The 18,626-nt window shown below is 38.8% G+C and overlaps 1 protein-coding gene across 6 annotated transcripts in view; it reads left to right on the top strand.

The window, feature by feature from the left end:
• Positions 1-18,150, top strand: part of PRMT7 (protein arginine methyltransferase 7) — a 44,791-nt gene extending 26,641 nt beyond the window's left edge. For 5 of the 6 annotated variants that reach the window (XM_024202232.2, XM_026652717.1, XM_029911767.1 and 2 more), the window contains 7 exons: positions 2,321-2,368; positions 5,065-5,154; positions 6,580-6,741; positions 13,724-13,798; positions 15,346-15,506; positions 17,198-17,294; positions 17,934-18,150. In XM_024202232.2, the coding sequence (XP_024058000.2) occupies positions 2,321-2,368; positions 5,065-5,154; positions 6,580-6,741; positions 13,724-13,798; positions 15,346-15,506; positions 17,198-17,294; positions 17,934-18,095 (795 nt within the window). In that variant the 3' untranslated portion in view covers positions 18,096-18,150. Of the gene's footprint in view, positions 1-2,320; positions 2,369-5,064; positions 5,155-6,579; positions 6,742-13,723; positions 13,799-14,214; positions 14,371-15,345; positions 15,507-17,197; positions 17,295-17,933 lie in introns of those variants that run through there. The other variant, XR_003899833.1, reaches the window with a different exon arrangement.
• The last annotated feature ends 476 nt before the right edge of the window (positions 18,151-18,626 follow it).

The following is an 18,626-nucleotide window of genomic DNA, read 5'->3' on the forward strand; positions in this document are numbered from 1 at the left end:
CTCTAGTGAGAAATGGAGTGAGTGTAACTGTGAGATGCACCCAGTACTCAAAGTATTTTATGTATGTTACCTACATGTTGCACATCCATTCCCCTTCCCTCACCCAGTTCCTCTCCCCAGCCACAATTGGGCTGTTGTGATGCCACTAGTTTCATTTTCTGACAGGGTCATTCAAATTAAAACATACTTCACTCTGAGACTGTATAGCTGGGAACTTGTTATGTAATTCCTGGGCACATCTCATCACCCCAGGTATGAGTTTCTTATGCTATTTGCTAGATGATCCATTTGTGATATTCACCTGTGTGTGGATTGAGGCCCAAACCATTTCTCTCACTCCTTTTTTTAAGGGTTTTTTTTACTTAAGCTTTTAATACCTTCACTAATCGGTAAGTATGAGAGTGAATTAGTGGAGGAAAATAGATAATGCAGCTCTGTAGAGTTGATAATTGGGCAGTGTTTAAGAAATGCACATCTACAGTGTAAGTGTAAAAAGACTGTGCATAATAAAACTGCAGAGTCCCTAATCAGTCACAACAATATAGTCTCCACTATATCACCCTACTTGACAGTACCTGAGATTTTGACAGGTTAAGTTCTAGTTTAGTGACAAGCCTAAGCATAACCATGTGGTAGCCTATTCCAGTGACTCTTCAATAAACTAACTAGCTCATGATTCCAAAACACCCAGATTGCCAGCACTTTTCCTTGCAACTGTTGAAATTAACTTAGTTAAATTGTTTGTAATCAACAGCAAGGATGATGACCCAAAAATGAACAGTGATTAATTTCAGTCTCTAAGGTAGTTTCTGAAAATTGTGCTCTAAAAAGTAATCCCCTGATTGAGGAAGGGAATGTTCCCTCTTCAGTAGTACTTTGGTGTCTCTAGTTAACACATATTGAACACTTGGGTTTGCCCTAGGTGCTCAGACATTCTCACAGCTGCATGCTATTGCTAATTGATGCCTAAACTAACAATCATAAAAGATGCAGTGAGAGAGAAAGTATTCAACATTGTTTTGCCATTTAGGCACAGGTCTCTGGCAAAACAAGTCCTTCAATAGGCGAATGCAAGTATTTTGCTTTTGTCTGGCAGAAAAATGATGGCTGCACTACTCAGTGAGTTAAGTGGTTGGCAACCATTCTCCACGACTTCTCAAAGCCCAAATTACACACATGATCTGGTGTTATTCAGCTATGCACATAGCTTCATTTGTGACTCATCCTGGGCTGACAACAGGCTGGTGTGTGGCTGCTGCACCTATCTTCCATTTGTGAGAAACTCATCTTGGAGTTCTGGAGGCTTTTAGCAAGGGTCTTCTGAGGAGTAGAAGTGTACAGTTGGGTGTCTTCTTCAGTCATGACTATTAATGGAAGCAGTGGTATAACTATGGAGGATTCAGGTTGCAATTTCGTCCAAATTTGATATGCAAAGTGAAGTAAAGCTGTCCTCTGGGCATGGCAGGTGGATGGGTATGTGCTTCATTTCCTTTGAAATACTTAAACACATGAAAAGATCTCCCAAGTGCACCAGACTTGGAGAACGCTTATAACTTAATAACAAGGTCTAAAGAAGAAAAAATGAGAACTAATGAGATGTCAAATATAGGAAAATTTTGACTAAGTCTAGACTGGGCGCCCATAAGTCAAAAGGTGTGTATGCTGTAGTGCATTACGGTGGTATTTCCAACTAGTACAGTAGGATCCCATTAAGCCACACTCAAGGAGTGAGACCCAGTGGGGGTGGAGCACTGGCATTATGGCCAGTTGTAAGTGCCCTACCCCTGTTTCAGGTGGTCATTAAGTACTGGAGTGGGACCAGGAGTTGACATAATGACACATCTATTGTCCCACAGGCAGTGTGATCTGATCTTCCCAACCCCAACTGTAGCAGAATCTTGGTAGTCTGTGTTTCAATAAACTGCAAATTCTGAAATCTATGTAGTGTGGATTTTTGGATTTGCAATTAACCAGAGTTTGGATTAATGAAATTCTGTTGCAATTTAATTTTAAGAAAATAAGATAGATTTTCCTGTGGGAAAGACTAGAACAAATATCAGTGTTCTACAGTCAAATTTTGTTCCTTTTACAGCTGTGCAAGCAAAGTTTAACTTGTAGTTCTGCAGTAATCGTATTATGTAGAGACAATGTGACAAAAGGGAAATATATATTGCTGTCATGAGCTAAAAATGAGCATGTGTAGTTCACTTGGATATTTATGAGCATGCCACAAAACCATAACACTGAATAGGTATGAAGTCATTTTAATGCATTTTGAGTGATTAAGCCAGTGTGATTGATTGTACAGTTTTCTCTCTAGGTGTTTACAGTAGAGAACTCTGCAGTATCCCATTGTCTCATGGAGAAAGTGAGTAGTTAATCCTTTTACTTAAACAAATAAGTGGACTCCCTATAGGTTTCACAGTCTCATGAAGTCCAGCACACAAGGCATGCCAGATAAATAACGATGGTCATGGGTGCATCGGCAATCCAGGGATGAAATTCACTTTAACATATTTGATCATCCAATTTGACAAGACTTCCTTGGAAAAATTGTGTAATATACCAAAGTAGCATCAGTCATTCGAGTCTGTTGAATTTGCCTTCAGATTTTCTAGTAGTCAGTGTTCAAAATGTCCCCTTCCTGTAGAAACCGTGAGAATAAAATTGTCAGGTGTTACAAAACTGACATACTGAGCAAAAGCTGTGTCTAACTGACCATCTTTTTCCTCCATCCCCCTCACTCCAAAAACAATCTGTCCTCCAAAACCAAATAATGTGTTTGGCAGCAGTATTATTGATACTTTGGAGCTAGACCATCTGTAGCTGTGAGAGGTCAGATGACCCACAAAGAATCACCTGGTGAGGTGATTGGACTCATCATGATATCCACAATGCTCTACTGAGGTCACAGTATGCAATTAATGTCCTTGGCTCTGCAAAAGGGTGAGTGCCTCCTTAGAGGTGATAAGTGCCCTCTATTCTGGTTGATTCTAATGGGAGTGGAGCGTGTTCAGCATCTCACAGAATCGGGTGCACTACTACATTAGGAGATGAGGCAGTATGGTCCAGTGAATTGAGAGATGGGTTTCTGTTCCCAACTCTGATGCTGGCTTGCTGTGTGACCGTGGCAAGTCACTTTCTCTGTAAAATGTGGCTATTAGCATCTACTTTTGAAAAGGGCTTTGATGTATAAGGAGGACTATTAATCCATGCATTCTGTACTCATCCATGATCTAACGCATAGTCAACCTGTAGAACTCTTTGCCAGACGATGTTGGGGAGGCCAAGACTATAACAGGGTTCAAAAAAGAACTAGATAAATTCATGGAGGATAGATCCATCAATGGCTATTAGCTAGGATGGGCAGGGATGGTATCCCTAGCCTCTGTTTGCCAGATGCTGGGAATGGGCAACAGGATGGATCATTTGATGATTACCTGTTCTGTTCATTCCCTCTGGGGCACCTGCATTGGCCACTGTTGGAAGACAGGATATTGGACTAGATGGACCTTTGGTCTGACCCAGTATGGCCGTTCTTATGGCTAAGAGAATTCAGGTGATGTCAGTAAATCTAAAAATTTATACAGTTGATTTATTGACCTCTGATATCTGATGCTTAGGTTCCTTTAATAATAAAGCAGATTATTCTAGTATAGTAGCATCTCATATGTATTGCAGTATGTTTGTGGTATATATGGAAAGAGCTATCAGTATTCACATAAGCTCTTCAAGGTTGTGAGGCACTATAAGGAAAAGAAATTTGGGGATAATGTCATCTCTGTACTGAGGTTTATGCCTGTGACTCCAGTTAACACTGGGACCATTGGAATTGCTATATTCGATCCAACTCTTAGTCTAGTATCCTGCCTCTGACATTGGCCAGCACCAGATGCTTCAAAGTAAGGTGCAAGAAACCCTGCAGTAGGTAGTTGGAGGATAATCTGCCCCCACATGAAGATCTCATCCTAATCACTAATAGAGATCGATTTAATCCTGAAAGCATGAAGCGTTGATATGGTTCTTAACCCTAGCTAGTATCTCCTTGCTGACTCAGATCCTGAGAAATGTAAGTCTCCGACTTTGTGAAAAACGTAGGAAACCATTCACATTTGCAAAGTTTCCAGACTGCAGTGTCTGTGTTAAAGAAATATAGTTTTCTATGGTGGTGTCCAGGTATGGGATTCTCATTTATCCTTTGAGGATAGGACAAGAAGCAATGGGTTTAAATTGCAGCAAAGGAGGTTTAGGTTGGACATTAGGAAAAACTTCCTACCTGTCAGGGTGGTTAAGCACTGGAATAAATTGCCTAGGGAGGTTGTGGAATCTCCATCATTGGAGATTTTTAAGAGCAGGTTAGACAAACACCTGTCAGGAATGGTCTAGGAAATACTGTGCAGGGGACTGGACTAGATGACCTCTCAAGGTCCCTTCCAGTCCTGTGATTCCAACGTTAAAAATGAGAAACTAATGGTGATGCCATGATGTAGTGTTCTGGTAACAAAATACAATTCTGATCATTAAACAAAAGTGTGTATATGTATAGATACATATAAAAATAACAGTGCGGTAGACATATAGTGATTCTTCTATTAACAGCAGGAAGTCTCCAACATGAACATATGCCACACAAACAGAACACTTACTGAAGCCTGGTGCAGTGTTGTCTGTTGACTCCTGTCTTAGTGAAATATCAGGCATAGGCCATGACAAAGGCCAGATAACTGATGTGATATATCAGTGGTTTGATCTAGCGTGGCATAGTTTTTACTTAAATTTTAATCACTCATGCCAGAAACAGGGTATCTGTAGATGTATCATTACTTAACTAAAATAAAATTATATATATTTCAAAAGTATTTTCCCTATTCTGGTATTTGTTTACTGAACGCTCACATTGAGAAGAACCACTAATATAGTTTGGGTTTATGAATTTACCTTCCAGATGGTGGTTTCCATCTTCAGAACGTTGTTTAAAATAGTAGCTTATTCTAAAGTCAAAATATGAAACACTCAAAGTTGTACTAAAGGAAAAAGTATAAATGACTTACTTTTCTCTTTAAGATATTTAAAGCCAACCATGTAGGAGATAAAATTAAAATAATAGAGAAACGTCCTGAATTACTGACTGCTTCTGATTTGGAAGATAAAAAGGTAAGTAATACTTGTCCTGTTTTGGCACTAAAAACACTTATAATAAACAGACTGAAAAGTACCTTTCCTTTCTATTGGGATAGAACAGCTCCAATCAATTCTGTTAAAGCCAAAGCTGTCTGTGCATTCTCTTCATGTCTGTGGTGTAACAGTGAGTAGATAGTCCAGATTCTGTCCCACTGGAAAATAAATGAGGCCTGGTCTTCACTCATATCCCTTCAGAATGTATCTGTAGAGATCATTTTCCTAACCTGTTGTTTTCACCGTGCCATGCCCACTTTATATCCCTCTACCGGTTCCCCCTTGTCCTTTGCATCAAACTTAAGCTACTTGTCTTCATTTTCAAGACCCTTCATGGCCTATCCCCACTTTACCTATCCTCTATTATTCACTGTTGAGAAGTTGACTCCTGCCTCTGATTGGCCCATGATGCTAGCCTCCATCACTCACTTGTTACATTTCTAAACAAGCATCTTTGTATTTTCTCCCACGCTGCCTCTCATTTTTGGAAGGAGCTTCCCGTAAACACCTGCAACACTACCTCATCCCCCTTCAGAACCCTCCTTTAAAATTTTCCTTTGCCATGATGACCACAAAAAACTTGACACTGGTTAAGCGACTGATGTGCTGAGACCACTGCCTCTCATGCTGACCAGTATTGTCTCATTGTTTCCTTGTGGTTCTCCACCTCTCAGTATTCATCATCATCATCTCGTGTTTTATACACAAGTTCTAAGCTCTTTGTGTCAGGAACCAGCTCTTTGTTCTGTGTTTGTACAGGATCTAGCACAATGGGATCTTGATCCATGAGCAGGGCTCCTAGGTGTTATGGTAATACTAACTGTTGGTTAGTGTGCTGATTTATTTTTAACCACAAGAGTTGTACAACCAACCCCTAGCAAGGCCGTAGTTCTACTGGTATAAAGGTACATTATACTTGCATGAGAATAAGCTATACTTGTATTAGCACATCTGTATCAGTAGCACTGCATTCACACTAGGGGATAAGTTAAAGCCAAAGTGGCACAACTTTTATATGTGGATGAGCTCTACGTGGAACAGTTAAATATCCTGAACCCAGGGTCAAAGACTGACTGTCTAGAAGTGTTGCTTGCTCACATCCTTAAGTTCAAATACTACAGATTATCAGAATTCAGTTACAAAACTCTTCACATCTAATCATAATTACATTTGCCTCACACTTAGTATTATAGGAAAATACCTTTGTTTGCCAGTGAATTCTAAAAAACAGATACACTTGTCTATTCTGCAGTACAGAATATGCAGCAGCAAAAGGGAGCCTCACTTTTGGATGGCTTTACGTACTAACATTGCAATATGACAAGTTAGGAGTTCTGTAAATTGCTTGCTTATTTGAGTCTTTATTCTTTTTTTAAAATGCCTTTGCCTTTCCTTTTCGTCAAGGTCTCAGTCCTCATTGGAGAACCGTTTTTCACTACAAGCCTGTTACCATGGCACAACCTATACTTTCTGTATGCTAGGACAGCGGTGGCAGCCCACCTCACAAATGGTGTCACTGTCCTGCCACAGTCTGCTTCCCTTTACATGATGGTCGTGGAGTTCAAGGTGAGATGGTTGGAATTATGCAGTTTATATTTACATAGTCAAAACTGAACCAAATTGGCTCTCTTCAACAGTATTTTACATTTCAGGTTTATCATATCTGAGCACCTTGTATTTTCAGCATCACAACAGAGCACAATGAGAGCAATTTGACATCTCAGATTGAAGGTAGTGTGTTGTCATTTCAGTCCTTATCTTGACCTGAACTTATTTTTTATTGGCAGAACCAATTAAGTTTTTAGCAGTCTGCGTGGCACACACTGTTTTACACATTCATTAGGAGCTGTGCTTCAGAGAGTTAAAAGCACTTCAGAATGGAAGACTGCATTTTTTAAAGACAATTCAACAACTGAAACACTGCAATTTTTTTTCATTCCCTCTGCACAGCAGAAACCAAGATTTTCAGTCACTTTGAAACTGAAGGGTTTTTTTGTTTTTTTTTTTTTTTTTTTAACAATTAAAGGGTGTGAATATTTTTAAATTGATCTGTAGAGTGAAGAGAAACTATTGGAAATAAATCAAAATTGTTTTGCCAATAAGTGCTGTGTTCTGAAAAACTGTAAGTTAAACTATAAATGACACTTTTCAATTATAAGACTGGGCAAGCTACAGCAACTTATAGTAATTTTTAATGTTAAGTTTGCAACATTCTAGTGGAGGGGTGAATCTCAACCTTTTCATCTCATGGACCACATCTTAATAATTATCTTATGTACTAGCTCCTCTCCCATTTCTATTTTAGGAATCATAGGTGTTGCTTGTAACCACAATAGGTTTTTAAAAGAACTTAGAGAAAAGTGACTTCTTTTTCAAGTTGATCAAATGAGGAGATGCATGATCATCATGTGGATTTGCTTTACAGTAGACCAGAGGAAGGATGGTCCAGGTTTTTGCACTTACCTAGGACTTGGGAGACCTGGGATTAGTCCCTGTTTTACAACATGTGTGTATTTACCGCCCTGTACATCTCTAGCCAAACTTACCTGTCACTCATAGTGAGGGTAGAAAAGCCATTCAGACAAGACATCTGTAGTTCATTAAAAATGTATAATGCCTTTTGTATGTGTAAATAATCTGTATTGATCCTTAATCTTTCCATAGCTATTAATCAGTGTTGCCTTTGTCTCCATCATATAAAAAGTTTCTTATCCTGAGGAAAGACAAGCTGTTGAGAGCTGTTTAGTGTGTGTCATATCAAATATAGTGTGTTATAAAATATAACATTACAAAACATTAATGTGTTGCACTCACACAAAACAGAACAATAGATAAATGAGTTTTCTTCCATTAAGAATAAAGTTGCACAGTAGAACATTGCAGACTTAGGGTTATATCTTCCTTCGTTACACACAAGCGCGCACAGCTCCCTTTGCTGGCAGTGGCAGTTAAATACATATCTAGAGCAGGATAGTCTCCTTAAACTTCTTGTACACTCATCTTCATATCCAGCCATTTGATGTTTAGCTCTTCTTCCTGAGAACAAATCCATGAAGGGCAGGTCCATGTAACCTGACTGGTATTGCTAAGCTATCTGCTTTGGAAACATAAGTCTGTTTTTGATTAAACAAAGTGTGTCAAGCAGCAAATTTGTTTTGGTAATCAACTAATACTGTAAATATTCCTTGGATATTTTTTCATGTACAGTGAAACCCATGATGTTAGAATATTTACTTGGTTTAGAATTCTGTATCTGCATGGCTTTAAAATAGACATGGCCTAAATTTTCCTAGTGATTTTGAGTGCCTTAATTTTTGGATGCCCAGCTCAAGACTTATTGAAAAGGCCTGATTCTCACAAAGTGATGAGCTCCTACCCTTGTATGATGTGTCAAGTTGAACACTCAAAAACTGAAGCACCAACAATCATAGTCACTTATGAAAATTTAAGCTGCTTTGAATAAATTTCATTGTACAAGAAAGCTCTATAATTTAACAAATCTTATGGTGCTAAAGATAGTAGTGGGGTTCTTCTCCCCTCCCTCAGAGAGTGTGCTGATTTTCGCCTTTTCTTCCTGCAACATGAATGAATGGAGAGCAGAAACCATTTGTTCTGTAGGCCTTTCTTTGATCAGTTTTTATATAAAATATAACCTAAGTGATGACTGCAGTTAAAGAAAAGGTTAAGCGTACATTTCTTAATACTTGACACTGTTGAATAACCCTAGAAGATCCAGAGCAATCTAAAGCCCAAAAGACAAATGTCATAAAAGGGGGGAAATTCACCACCATTCCAGAGAATTGCACTAAATTATTTGTTCCACTTATTGATCTAAATCCTTTTAAATGTACTAAAGGTTATTGGATAGAAGGCTGGTTAGAGATGCTTCATAATTACCCTAGCTTTTGATGCATTCAGCATAATTTAGAACAGTCTTTATCTGGCTCATGGCATAACTGTGACCTTCTGTGTAAAGTAGAAATTCAGTGAACAAGACCTGGTGTGAGCAGAAACATTGATGAGCTAACTGTTTATAGCAATAAATGGGAATAAAATGAGTCTTTCTGAAACTGGTGAGTTTGCTCCTCCACTAAAGATTGGCACAACAGTCTTGTAAATAGATGACCATTGAACTGAAATACTACCTGTTCATTGACCCATTAGATACAATAAGAGCTGCTGTCTTCCAATAACTGTTGCTGAAGGGAAATTTTGAGAGCACTATAGCTAGTAAAATCCTTCATAGGAAATAACTCTGCCTCTGTCTGAGTGATAGAATCCTACCACAAGAAAGGGAGAGGCTAGTAATAACATGACAAAATTATATGCAGTTCACAGAGCCTTGCATATTCCCCCCACCTCATTCCTCTTTGAAGAAATAATGAGGCAAATCCTCAGTTGATACTATGTGTTGTCTGTTATAATAATGAGTTGTAAAAGTTCTTTGTGAGTTCTGGAAAGACTTTGTGCAACTAGCACTCACGTTTTGTAGAGGTCTTCATGCTTTCAGATTTCCTGTAGCATCTGATAACATGGACCTCTAAAATGACTGTTCAGCTTTGTTTTGATGATCAGGGGTGTTTGTTCTTTGTTCCTAGGACCTTATTACTCTTCCTGTCTAGGCTGCTCTGAGAATACAGAACAGTTTGCAATGTTTCTGAAGTAATGCTACTCTTTGAAGTACTAGATCTGATGTGTAGGATAAGGGCTAATCATGCTGTGGAAGACTAAACACTTACATCTGTAATGGCTTGTCTGAGTGTGCGTTTTTCATCAAAGCACCGTGTACCCAATTTGTGTTATGTTTAAAGGTTCAGAAACATTTCAGTACACAGCATGCATGCTGTAAGACAGATTTTAGTTAGGGATATTATGAAACTTTGGCATTTCTTCAGATAAGTTCAATTTGAAAAAGAATGAGGTACAGAAGCAACTCATCTGGAACACTGACATGTTCCCAGAATGTTCTGTTAGGTGATTTTAGTGGCAGTTATCTCTGCATTCGCTGTGCCATTGAAGACCAATCTTAAAGTTTTTTTTATCTGATTTTGTCACCAAGTGTCTGTCTGAGCCTACAATTACAATTATTTTAAGATTCTTAACCCTTATGGTAAGAACTATAATGGACTGGAGGGAGAAGTATGGTGAGGAAGAAAGAAAGAGAGCCCCAACTCGGAAGGACTTTTGAGATCAGGTTTTGGAGTCTGCTGCAGGAAAATGTGACATTAATAAGCAAAGAAGCAGATGACATAACAAAGGCTGCTTTACAATAATTTCATGGCTTCAGTGGTTGGTGGTGTTCAAATATCCAGGGGAATATTGATATATGTTCATAATGCAGAGTACAAAGAACTATATGATGGGTAAAATAAACTCACCAGGCATGCAAAGGTGGTCTAATGTCCATTTTGAAGAACCATAAAACAGTTCAGATTTCTAAAGAAATCTATTGGGGGAAGAGAGGGCGAAGCTAGCAAAACTGCAGGTAATTGCTTGAGAAGGTAATAATGCCTACATCCTTCATTTAGAGCCTTGCCTATACATCTTGTATGAAAGATTCTGTAGCTGGTGGCTTTAATATATCGGCCTTTCCTTCTGAAACACAAATCTATTTTGAATATTTTAATCCCAGGTATTTTAAATGCTTTTTCTCCCAACCTGAGTGGAAGATGTACATTTTTTGACTGAAGAACACAAGATTCTAGAGAGTACAATAGGATTTATTTACTACAAAGGCTCCATAATTGGTCAGCTTTTGGTCTGTGAGGGTATGTCTGCATAGCAAAGAAAACCCGCAGCTGGCCAATGCCAGCTGACTTGGGCTCGCTGGTCTGTTCCATTGCTGTATAGACTTTCTGTGGGGTGGGATGGTCCCAGAGCTGAAGCCTGGAAGTCTACACAGCAATGAAACAACCCTGTGAGCTCGAGTTGGCTGTCACTCGGTAACTGGGGTTTTTTCTTTGCTGGGTAAGATGTAGTCTTAGGGGACCAGATTCAGAACTATACCTGTGCTTCTAGTTCTGTGGTTTCTTAGTAGTATGGCAAATTACAAACAGAGGTTTAGTTTGACCATGCTGCATTTATTGTCAAAAGATAATTTTTATTCCATTGACAAACTGCATCTTGCCTTATCGAAGGCATAATATCTGAGAAATGTAGGTTTTAATGATTTAGAGCCATACTCTAATCTGATTAATGCCACATCTCTCAAAATGTCATTCCCATATTATTAGATACAAGATGGGGTTCAAGCTTCATCCTGTGTAAGCGTTCAATAGGGCCTACATCAGAAGGAATGGTTGTGGATATGCATGCAGGATTGGGGAGGGCTAGCTCACTGGTTTGAGTATTGGCCTGCTAAACTCAGGGTTGTGAGTTTAATCCTTAAGGGGGCCATTTGGGGCAAAAATCTGTCTGGGGATTGGTCCTGCTTTGAGCAGGGGGTTGGACTAGATGACCTCCTGAGGGCCCTTCCAACCCTGATATTCTATGATTCTAGGATTGCACAACTGCCACACCCGCTGTTTTAAAGCAATGGCAATATTATCATTTTTGTGACTATAACATCATATTTTGAGCAATTTGATTATCTGCTCTGTTAAGTTTCTAGTATGTGCATTTAGAGGTAGTGTTTTATTATTTTATGCTCTGAACAGTGATAAAAGTTCAATGAACTATAAAAACACCCATACCTTTAGTGACAGTAGCATTTTTTTTAGTTCTGAAACAAAACTGTTAAGGATATGCAAAAATCTCTCATAGAGCATTAATCCCAAATTCTTCAAACGTCCACTACATAAACAAAACACTTTTCCTGCATCCAACTTGTTATTTGGGACCAGTGCACCTTACCAGAAACCTGTTTCACTCCCCTAGTCTACTTGTCCAAAATATTTGACTTCGGTATACCCTCTTTCTTTGCCTCCTGATTTCCAGTAGGCAAGGCAGAATATGCGGGCAGGATAATTTTGTATTCATCTGTATGGTAGCATTTTGACTTGTATTAAAAGGATTGCTTATCATTCGTAATCATTGTAATACAGATTCCAGGCTGTAGAAATAGAATTGATATATTGGTTTATTTTAGATGACAGTGTCATTTAGGAACACTACTACACACTATATGCATTTCCTTAAAAACCTGATTTTAGTAATCTCACAGTGCGTCCAGGATAGGTACTAAGGTGTACTTATTACTGGGTGAAATGTATAGATGCTGCTCTGAACTTTCAGGCAAGTGTTTTGAAACTAGATCTGCCACAAAAAAAAATTTTTTTTTTTAGTCTGTCCAAATGCATTCAACCAGCTAGAATAGGTAATTTTGTAGATGATCTTGGTATGATTGTGACTGGAATAGTGCAACAAACTTTACAGCCAGAAAAAGAAAACTCAGTAAAAAATGTTCACTTGTGGAGCCCTCCAGTTCTCAGTGGCTTCAACTTTTGATTCTAGTGTTGCCTTAGCATTAATGTAGCTCTGGTTATTAAACATGAACCAAAATACTCATGTGACAGGCATTTGGCCCATGTGGTTTAAGAAAAGTTTGTTTCTTCCTGTTGATCATGAGTGGAAAAAATCTAGCTGAAGGGAAAAAAAAGTTCACTTCATAGATGCATATAGGTGGGTTGATTTCAGAGGCTGGAATACTTTGGGTTAAATAAATTCTACATTAATCATATTTTGTTATCTTCAATAAACTCAGTTTGGTTTGTCTTATCAGGATATAGCTGAATAGCAAATAAATAGGAAGCAAGAATGAAAATTAAGTCCTATGCTACAACAATAAAACTAAAATACATATTCGAAATGTTCTTTCATTTAGGAAAACTGCGTGTCTATATCAGTGGTTTTCAACCTTTTTTCATTTACAGACCCCTAAAAAGTTTTGAATGGAGGTGTGGACCCCTTTGAAAGTCTTAGACATAGTCTGCAGTTCCCCAGGGATCTGTGGACCACAGGTTAAAAACCACTGGTCTACGTGGTTTTGTTTCTTCAATTTAATGGTTGAGGTGAAGTGCTGTTACAGCACTTTAAATTGTCAGTCTTCATGTAAGAATTACAAGAAAAAATTAAATTGAAAAGTGCCAGATAACTGAAGTCTCGTATTAATCCACAGTGATGGAACAGCATAGGTGGAAGAAATGCAGAGTTTCCACACTGAACCATAAGCATGCCTCCCAACCTGGAGGATCCACCGCTGAAAGGATAACAGTCTACATGCCCTTTGTGTCTAGGCAGCAAAAAGATACCCCTTGTGATTTAGGCATTTGTCCTCTGGAAACTGAACTGAGACCAATTCTTTAACAAAAGCCAACAAACTAAGATAGTAAAAACCTTAGGTTTCTCCTGAACGGGATCTGTATTCTGTCCTACGACCTAAAGATTGAAGGTGATGTGTCCCATTATTAATCCCCTGATTCAACTGGCCTGAAAACATTAAAAAAAAAATACTTTTCCTATCTTTTTCAACTGGCTGCAGTATATAGTTAAGAGCTTGGTTCACAATTAAAATTCTTCCCTAAAAGGAATACTTGTTTTCCCTCCTTAGGACTTGTGGCGAATTCGAAGCCCATGTGGTACCTGTGAAGGGTTTGATGTTCACATTATGGATGACATGATTAAGGTAAGTGAGGGATCATCTAAAGTCTTTAGGCAAAATGTGACATTATAGCTAAGTTTTAACTTTACAAGGAAAAAGAACTGTAATTTAGTGGAAGATATGAGTGAATAATGTGTGTTTTACATCTGTGCATGTGACACACGAACATTGTTTCATCCTAAAGTGATGTCAGAGGTATTCTCAGTTAGACATAACGTAATTCCTGGGGGGAAAAATCCTTTCTTGATTTTTAGCCTTGTATTTCTTTTTGATCTGACAACGCTGTTTTGCTGTCTTCAAGCATTCAGAAAACATAGTCTTTGTTGATTCAAAATAGGGATTAGAATATGTATTCTCAAAGTTAATTGCGTTTTATGCTGGAAATGAAATCATCTAGCAATAGTTTTATTAACTTCTTTTCCTCACACCCTTGTAATCAGTGCAGTTACTTAGACTCAGACGCTTTCCAAGAACCAGCGATGAGACGTGGCTAGTAGTGGTTAATCCTTTGACACCAACTTTACTGGCGGTCGTGGCTAGTAGTGGTTAATCCTTTGACACCAACTTTACTGGCATGTCCCATTACCAGTAACGAGGTGAGCTTGGAAAGCCTGAGGACTAATCAGCTTTATTGCAAAAATTGTGTATGGTCATTTTCAAGCATTTCTGAAAGACCTCCCTAACGTGACCGGTTATAGAGACACTTCATCTGCTGTGGAGCTATAGCTGTTAAATGAGAGCGTTTCTGTAGGTAGGTCCCAGTAGTTGCTTTATCTTTCTATCAAGAGCAGAGTTTTCATGAAACTAAATGAATGTATAAGTAACTTGGCAATACTCTTATGAAGTATAGTGGATAGGAAGGAAGGTTCTTCTAATACAGATTTTACAGTTAACAAAAAAGTCGGGGCAACCAATGTGTGGGTCATTCTTTCTCTTATCCTCTTCCCAGGGGAGAATTGTGTGTGCAATGGAGTCTTGGAATGCTACATTTTATGGAAATGCTGCTAGGGAATGTGAGTGCTAGAGAATGCAGGTCAAAGAAGTGTACCTTGCTTTTGGGACAGAAAGTGATGAGGTTTGTGATGGGAGCTGGTTCCACAACCTCAGACTGGCACCCAAGAAAGCTCAGAAATCTCTGCTTCCTGTATAAAATAAGCTTTACCCTTACGATTGGAAGTTGTGTTGTGCTTGAGGACCAGAGTTATTGACCACAGTCCTCATGCTGGAGCTTTAGGTGATCTTTTAGACAACCTGGGCCAGGCCATTGAGAGCCTTGAAGATAGGGACAGACCTAAACTTAACTTGATATTCTATGGAAAGCAAGTCTAGAGAAGGAAGAACAGGTTTGATGTTTTTGCAGTATTCTGTGTTGCTGATGAGACTTATGCAGCGTTCTGTATACTAGCTGGAATCTTCGAAGGGCTGATGTCTTCATGCTTATCTATGTTGTTGTAGTCTAGCTAGGAGGCACACAAACCACATCATACATTATACCCAGCATAACTGATTAAGGAGTGTGCTTTTCAGATGCAAACGTGATTGTCTTTACCAGGCTTTTTCTCTTTCCTCAGAATTCTCTGAATTTTAGGGAGTCCAAAGAGGCAGAGCCTCACCCATTGTGGGAATACCCTTGCAAATCACTGTCTGACCCCCAAGAGGTTATGACATTTGACTTCAGACTGACTGTACCACAACAAACTCTCAGCACAGATGGCTCTGTAAATCTGTTAAGGTGAGAATTATTGTCTAAGAAAAGCATAATGAGTTTTTCCTTTGCTTGCACTCAAACGCTTTATACATTACTACAGGTAACAGGTAAGTATTAAACATGTGACCCGAAGTTGCAGAAGCCACAGAAACTCAGAACTACACCCACTGTAACTTCTTGCTGCCTACCCTCAAACCCAGGCTTTACCTACCTTCATGGGTAGCGATCTGTCAGTTGTCAGCTGAAGTAAAAGAGAATTGGGACAGAGATTAGAGGTACATCATTTCTTGGAAAAGGGACTTGTATTTTAAAAATAGCACTGTTATTAAGGAGGAGGATGTGAGCAAACGGGTATAGAGTATGTTACCATGAGTTAAATATTAACCGTTTGATTGAATTAATTTATAGGTTAGGTCAACCAGACCAAGATCTGGGTGTTTATTTCCCCTTTCCAAATATAACCATCTCTTCTGTGGTTGATCAGTTCTTTCTGAACCAACACATAGTTTATCTTCCAAATTATGGTGGTTTCATTTTACTAGCTGTAAGTATATAACATTCTTTGCTGTAATTATCAATTTTTGTAGGTAGCTAGTTCACATTTACATAAATATTATATGCAGCGTGTATTTTGAGATAATTCCAACTGGCTTTTCATAGCCACATGTCTCTAAAATTGAAGTAACTTCAAATAGTTCTGCAATGTAGGCTATAATTCTGAAATACTGTGTAACTAGTGCAAAAAACTTGTAAGAAAACTTGGTTTGAACTTCCATTACTTCAGGACTTCTATTCTTCAAATTTAAAGGCAAAACTGTCATGCTAACATAAATGTCTGTAACTTGGCTTTCTCTGTGTGATACACACTTTATGGGTACTTATGTGGCCCAGATATACCTTCTTGTGGTAAAACTCACAGGACGGAGCTCAGGTAGAGAAGACTCCGAGGATCCCCTGATAGGAGAGGAATTCTCATTTTATTGCAAGGATGAGGTTTGTCCCCACCTTACAGAATAGATCGTAAAGTCTTCCCCCAAAGCTGGCAGGTACTTGGGAGTTATTTGTGGATCATGGAGATCCATGAGAGGCCAGACTCATCTGTTTGTGTTCCGTGCGCGTTCCCTGTGCTTCAGCACCAGCTGTGTTCTCTGGCAGCATGATTTGTGTAGCCATACTGCCAGAGATTGCCCCTGAGGCACTAGGGGGCTCGGTGGAAAATAGAATGCAGACTTGGTCCTGTATTTATCTCTTCCAGCCAAGCTCTGTGGAGCAGGAGGTCGGTGAAGTGAAACAGCAGATGTGGTAAAGGCATCTGTAGGATTCAGAAAAAAAGGGGGAAATGATGTGGTATGAAGGCAGAGGAAACCCGTTCCCACCCAATCTTCCAGGCAGGAGGAGGAGGATTCCCTGTCAATGTGTGCCTTGTTACCTACTAACCTGGAACGCATTTTTAATTATCACGGACCCAAACACACACACTCATGGCCTGCTCCAATATAGTTTCCCGGCATTTTGTCAGACTTATAGGTCAGCAATTGGTTATACCGTTGCATCCATGACTGACCTATTCAGCTACTCAGCTCCTCCCCAGGCCACTGATTGGGTGAATACCATAAAACACAAATACTGTGTTCACAAAAAATAGAGACATTGTTTTAGGTACAAGTGTTCTATAAAGTTATCAGAAAAGAATCAGTTTACTTGTTTCTTTCCAGGGCTGGGAAGAGCCATGGAGCAGTTCTATGGATGGAATATCATCTGACTGCTGATATCTCAGTGAGCACAGGACTTGTGCAGATTTCAGATGAAAAGGTATTTTCTTAATTTCATTTAACCTGTATTCTTTGAGAGGAAGGAAAAGGTTTATAGACTTACAACAGTGAAATACCCACCTCTCCTGGACACACAGTCTTGGTTCTCTCTTACTTGGTGCTGCTTTTTATTAGATTTAGTTGTTCACTACACTTCATTGTAGTACTATGTAAGTAGAATTGTCTATTTAGATGTGAAAAAAGTAGTTAAAACAGAGAGGTCTGAACCAAATCCAAACACTCCTGTAGTTCTGGAGCTAAAATTCACAGCTCAGACCCATCTGTAGTTTGAAGTTATGATTAATTCTTCTTGCTCTGCCTAATTCAGTAAAAGCAAAACATTTGAGGGGAAAGAACAATAAATATTCACTAACTTCATCGCACCCTAAGTGTGCTGTGACCAGATTGTTTTCTTTTTCACATTGCATTGTGCAATACAAAATGTTGCAGTGGGGGAAATGGATAATATATCACTCCTGTAAGAGTTGACAGGGATGTAATCAAAGGTGAGAGAATGGTTAATGTTGATCTGTGTGTTTGGACTGGTGACAAGAATTGTTTTTCTCTTATTTTTAAGAGTATCAGGGTATTACTGCTTAATGTCTTGGAGTCATGCACTATTTTTTCTTTTTTTCTACAGGGCAGTTGCAAATGGAATCCCCACTGCAAGCAAGCTGTCTATTTCTTCAGTTCTGCACTTGAATCAGAAACTCTGACAGGCCTCCCTAGTGCTATCACGTACGCTATAAATTTTAACCCAAAGACAGGCGAGATTGCCATGAGTTTTAAACCATTATCATAAAACATTCTGCTTTTACTTGACACTTTTCTAAGTTATAATAAATATATTGAGAGATGGTGATAGTGTTTCCTTTTTACAGCAAAGATTTTATTGTGATCAAACTGACTGCCTTGTAACCTACCTCAACTATATCTGGTTTTGTTTTCAAAGTACACAACTGGAGAAGGAGAGAGAAAAGCACCTGCTGGGTTTGCCAGATGGCATAATGCTGATCGGACTACAAATCCATCTGTCATTGCCTGCTATAGCATGAGAACTGATGTGCTTTGAGGTTATTTCGGGGATCTAAAGCAAATTTCTTAAATCTTAAACATTAATTTAGCATCCTAAGGGATGAACAGATTAAATCCTGCTTTGACATTAGTTGAAAATGAGTTAACCTGGTAATTTATCTAGTCCCTTGCTAGGACAGTAAAATTAATCTATTTACCTCTGTTTTCTATAGCACCTGTCACTGTTGTATTCAGAATATGGGATGTTGACTTCAGACTCTATCAGTAGAAATCCCATGATGGGATATGTTGGAAAGTT

This window comes from Terrapene carolina, unplaced genomic scaffold (assembly GCF_002925995.2).
Source record: "Terrapene carolina triunguis isolate 2854851 unplaced genomic scaffold, T_m_triunguis-2.0 Scaffold130, whole genome shotgun sequence".
NCBI classification, from domain to species: Eukaryota; Metazoa; Chordata; order Testudines; family Emydidae; genus Terrapene; species Terrapene triunguis.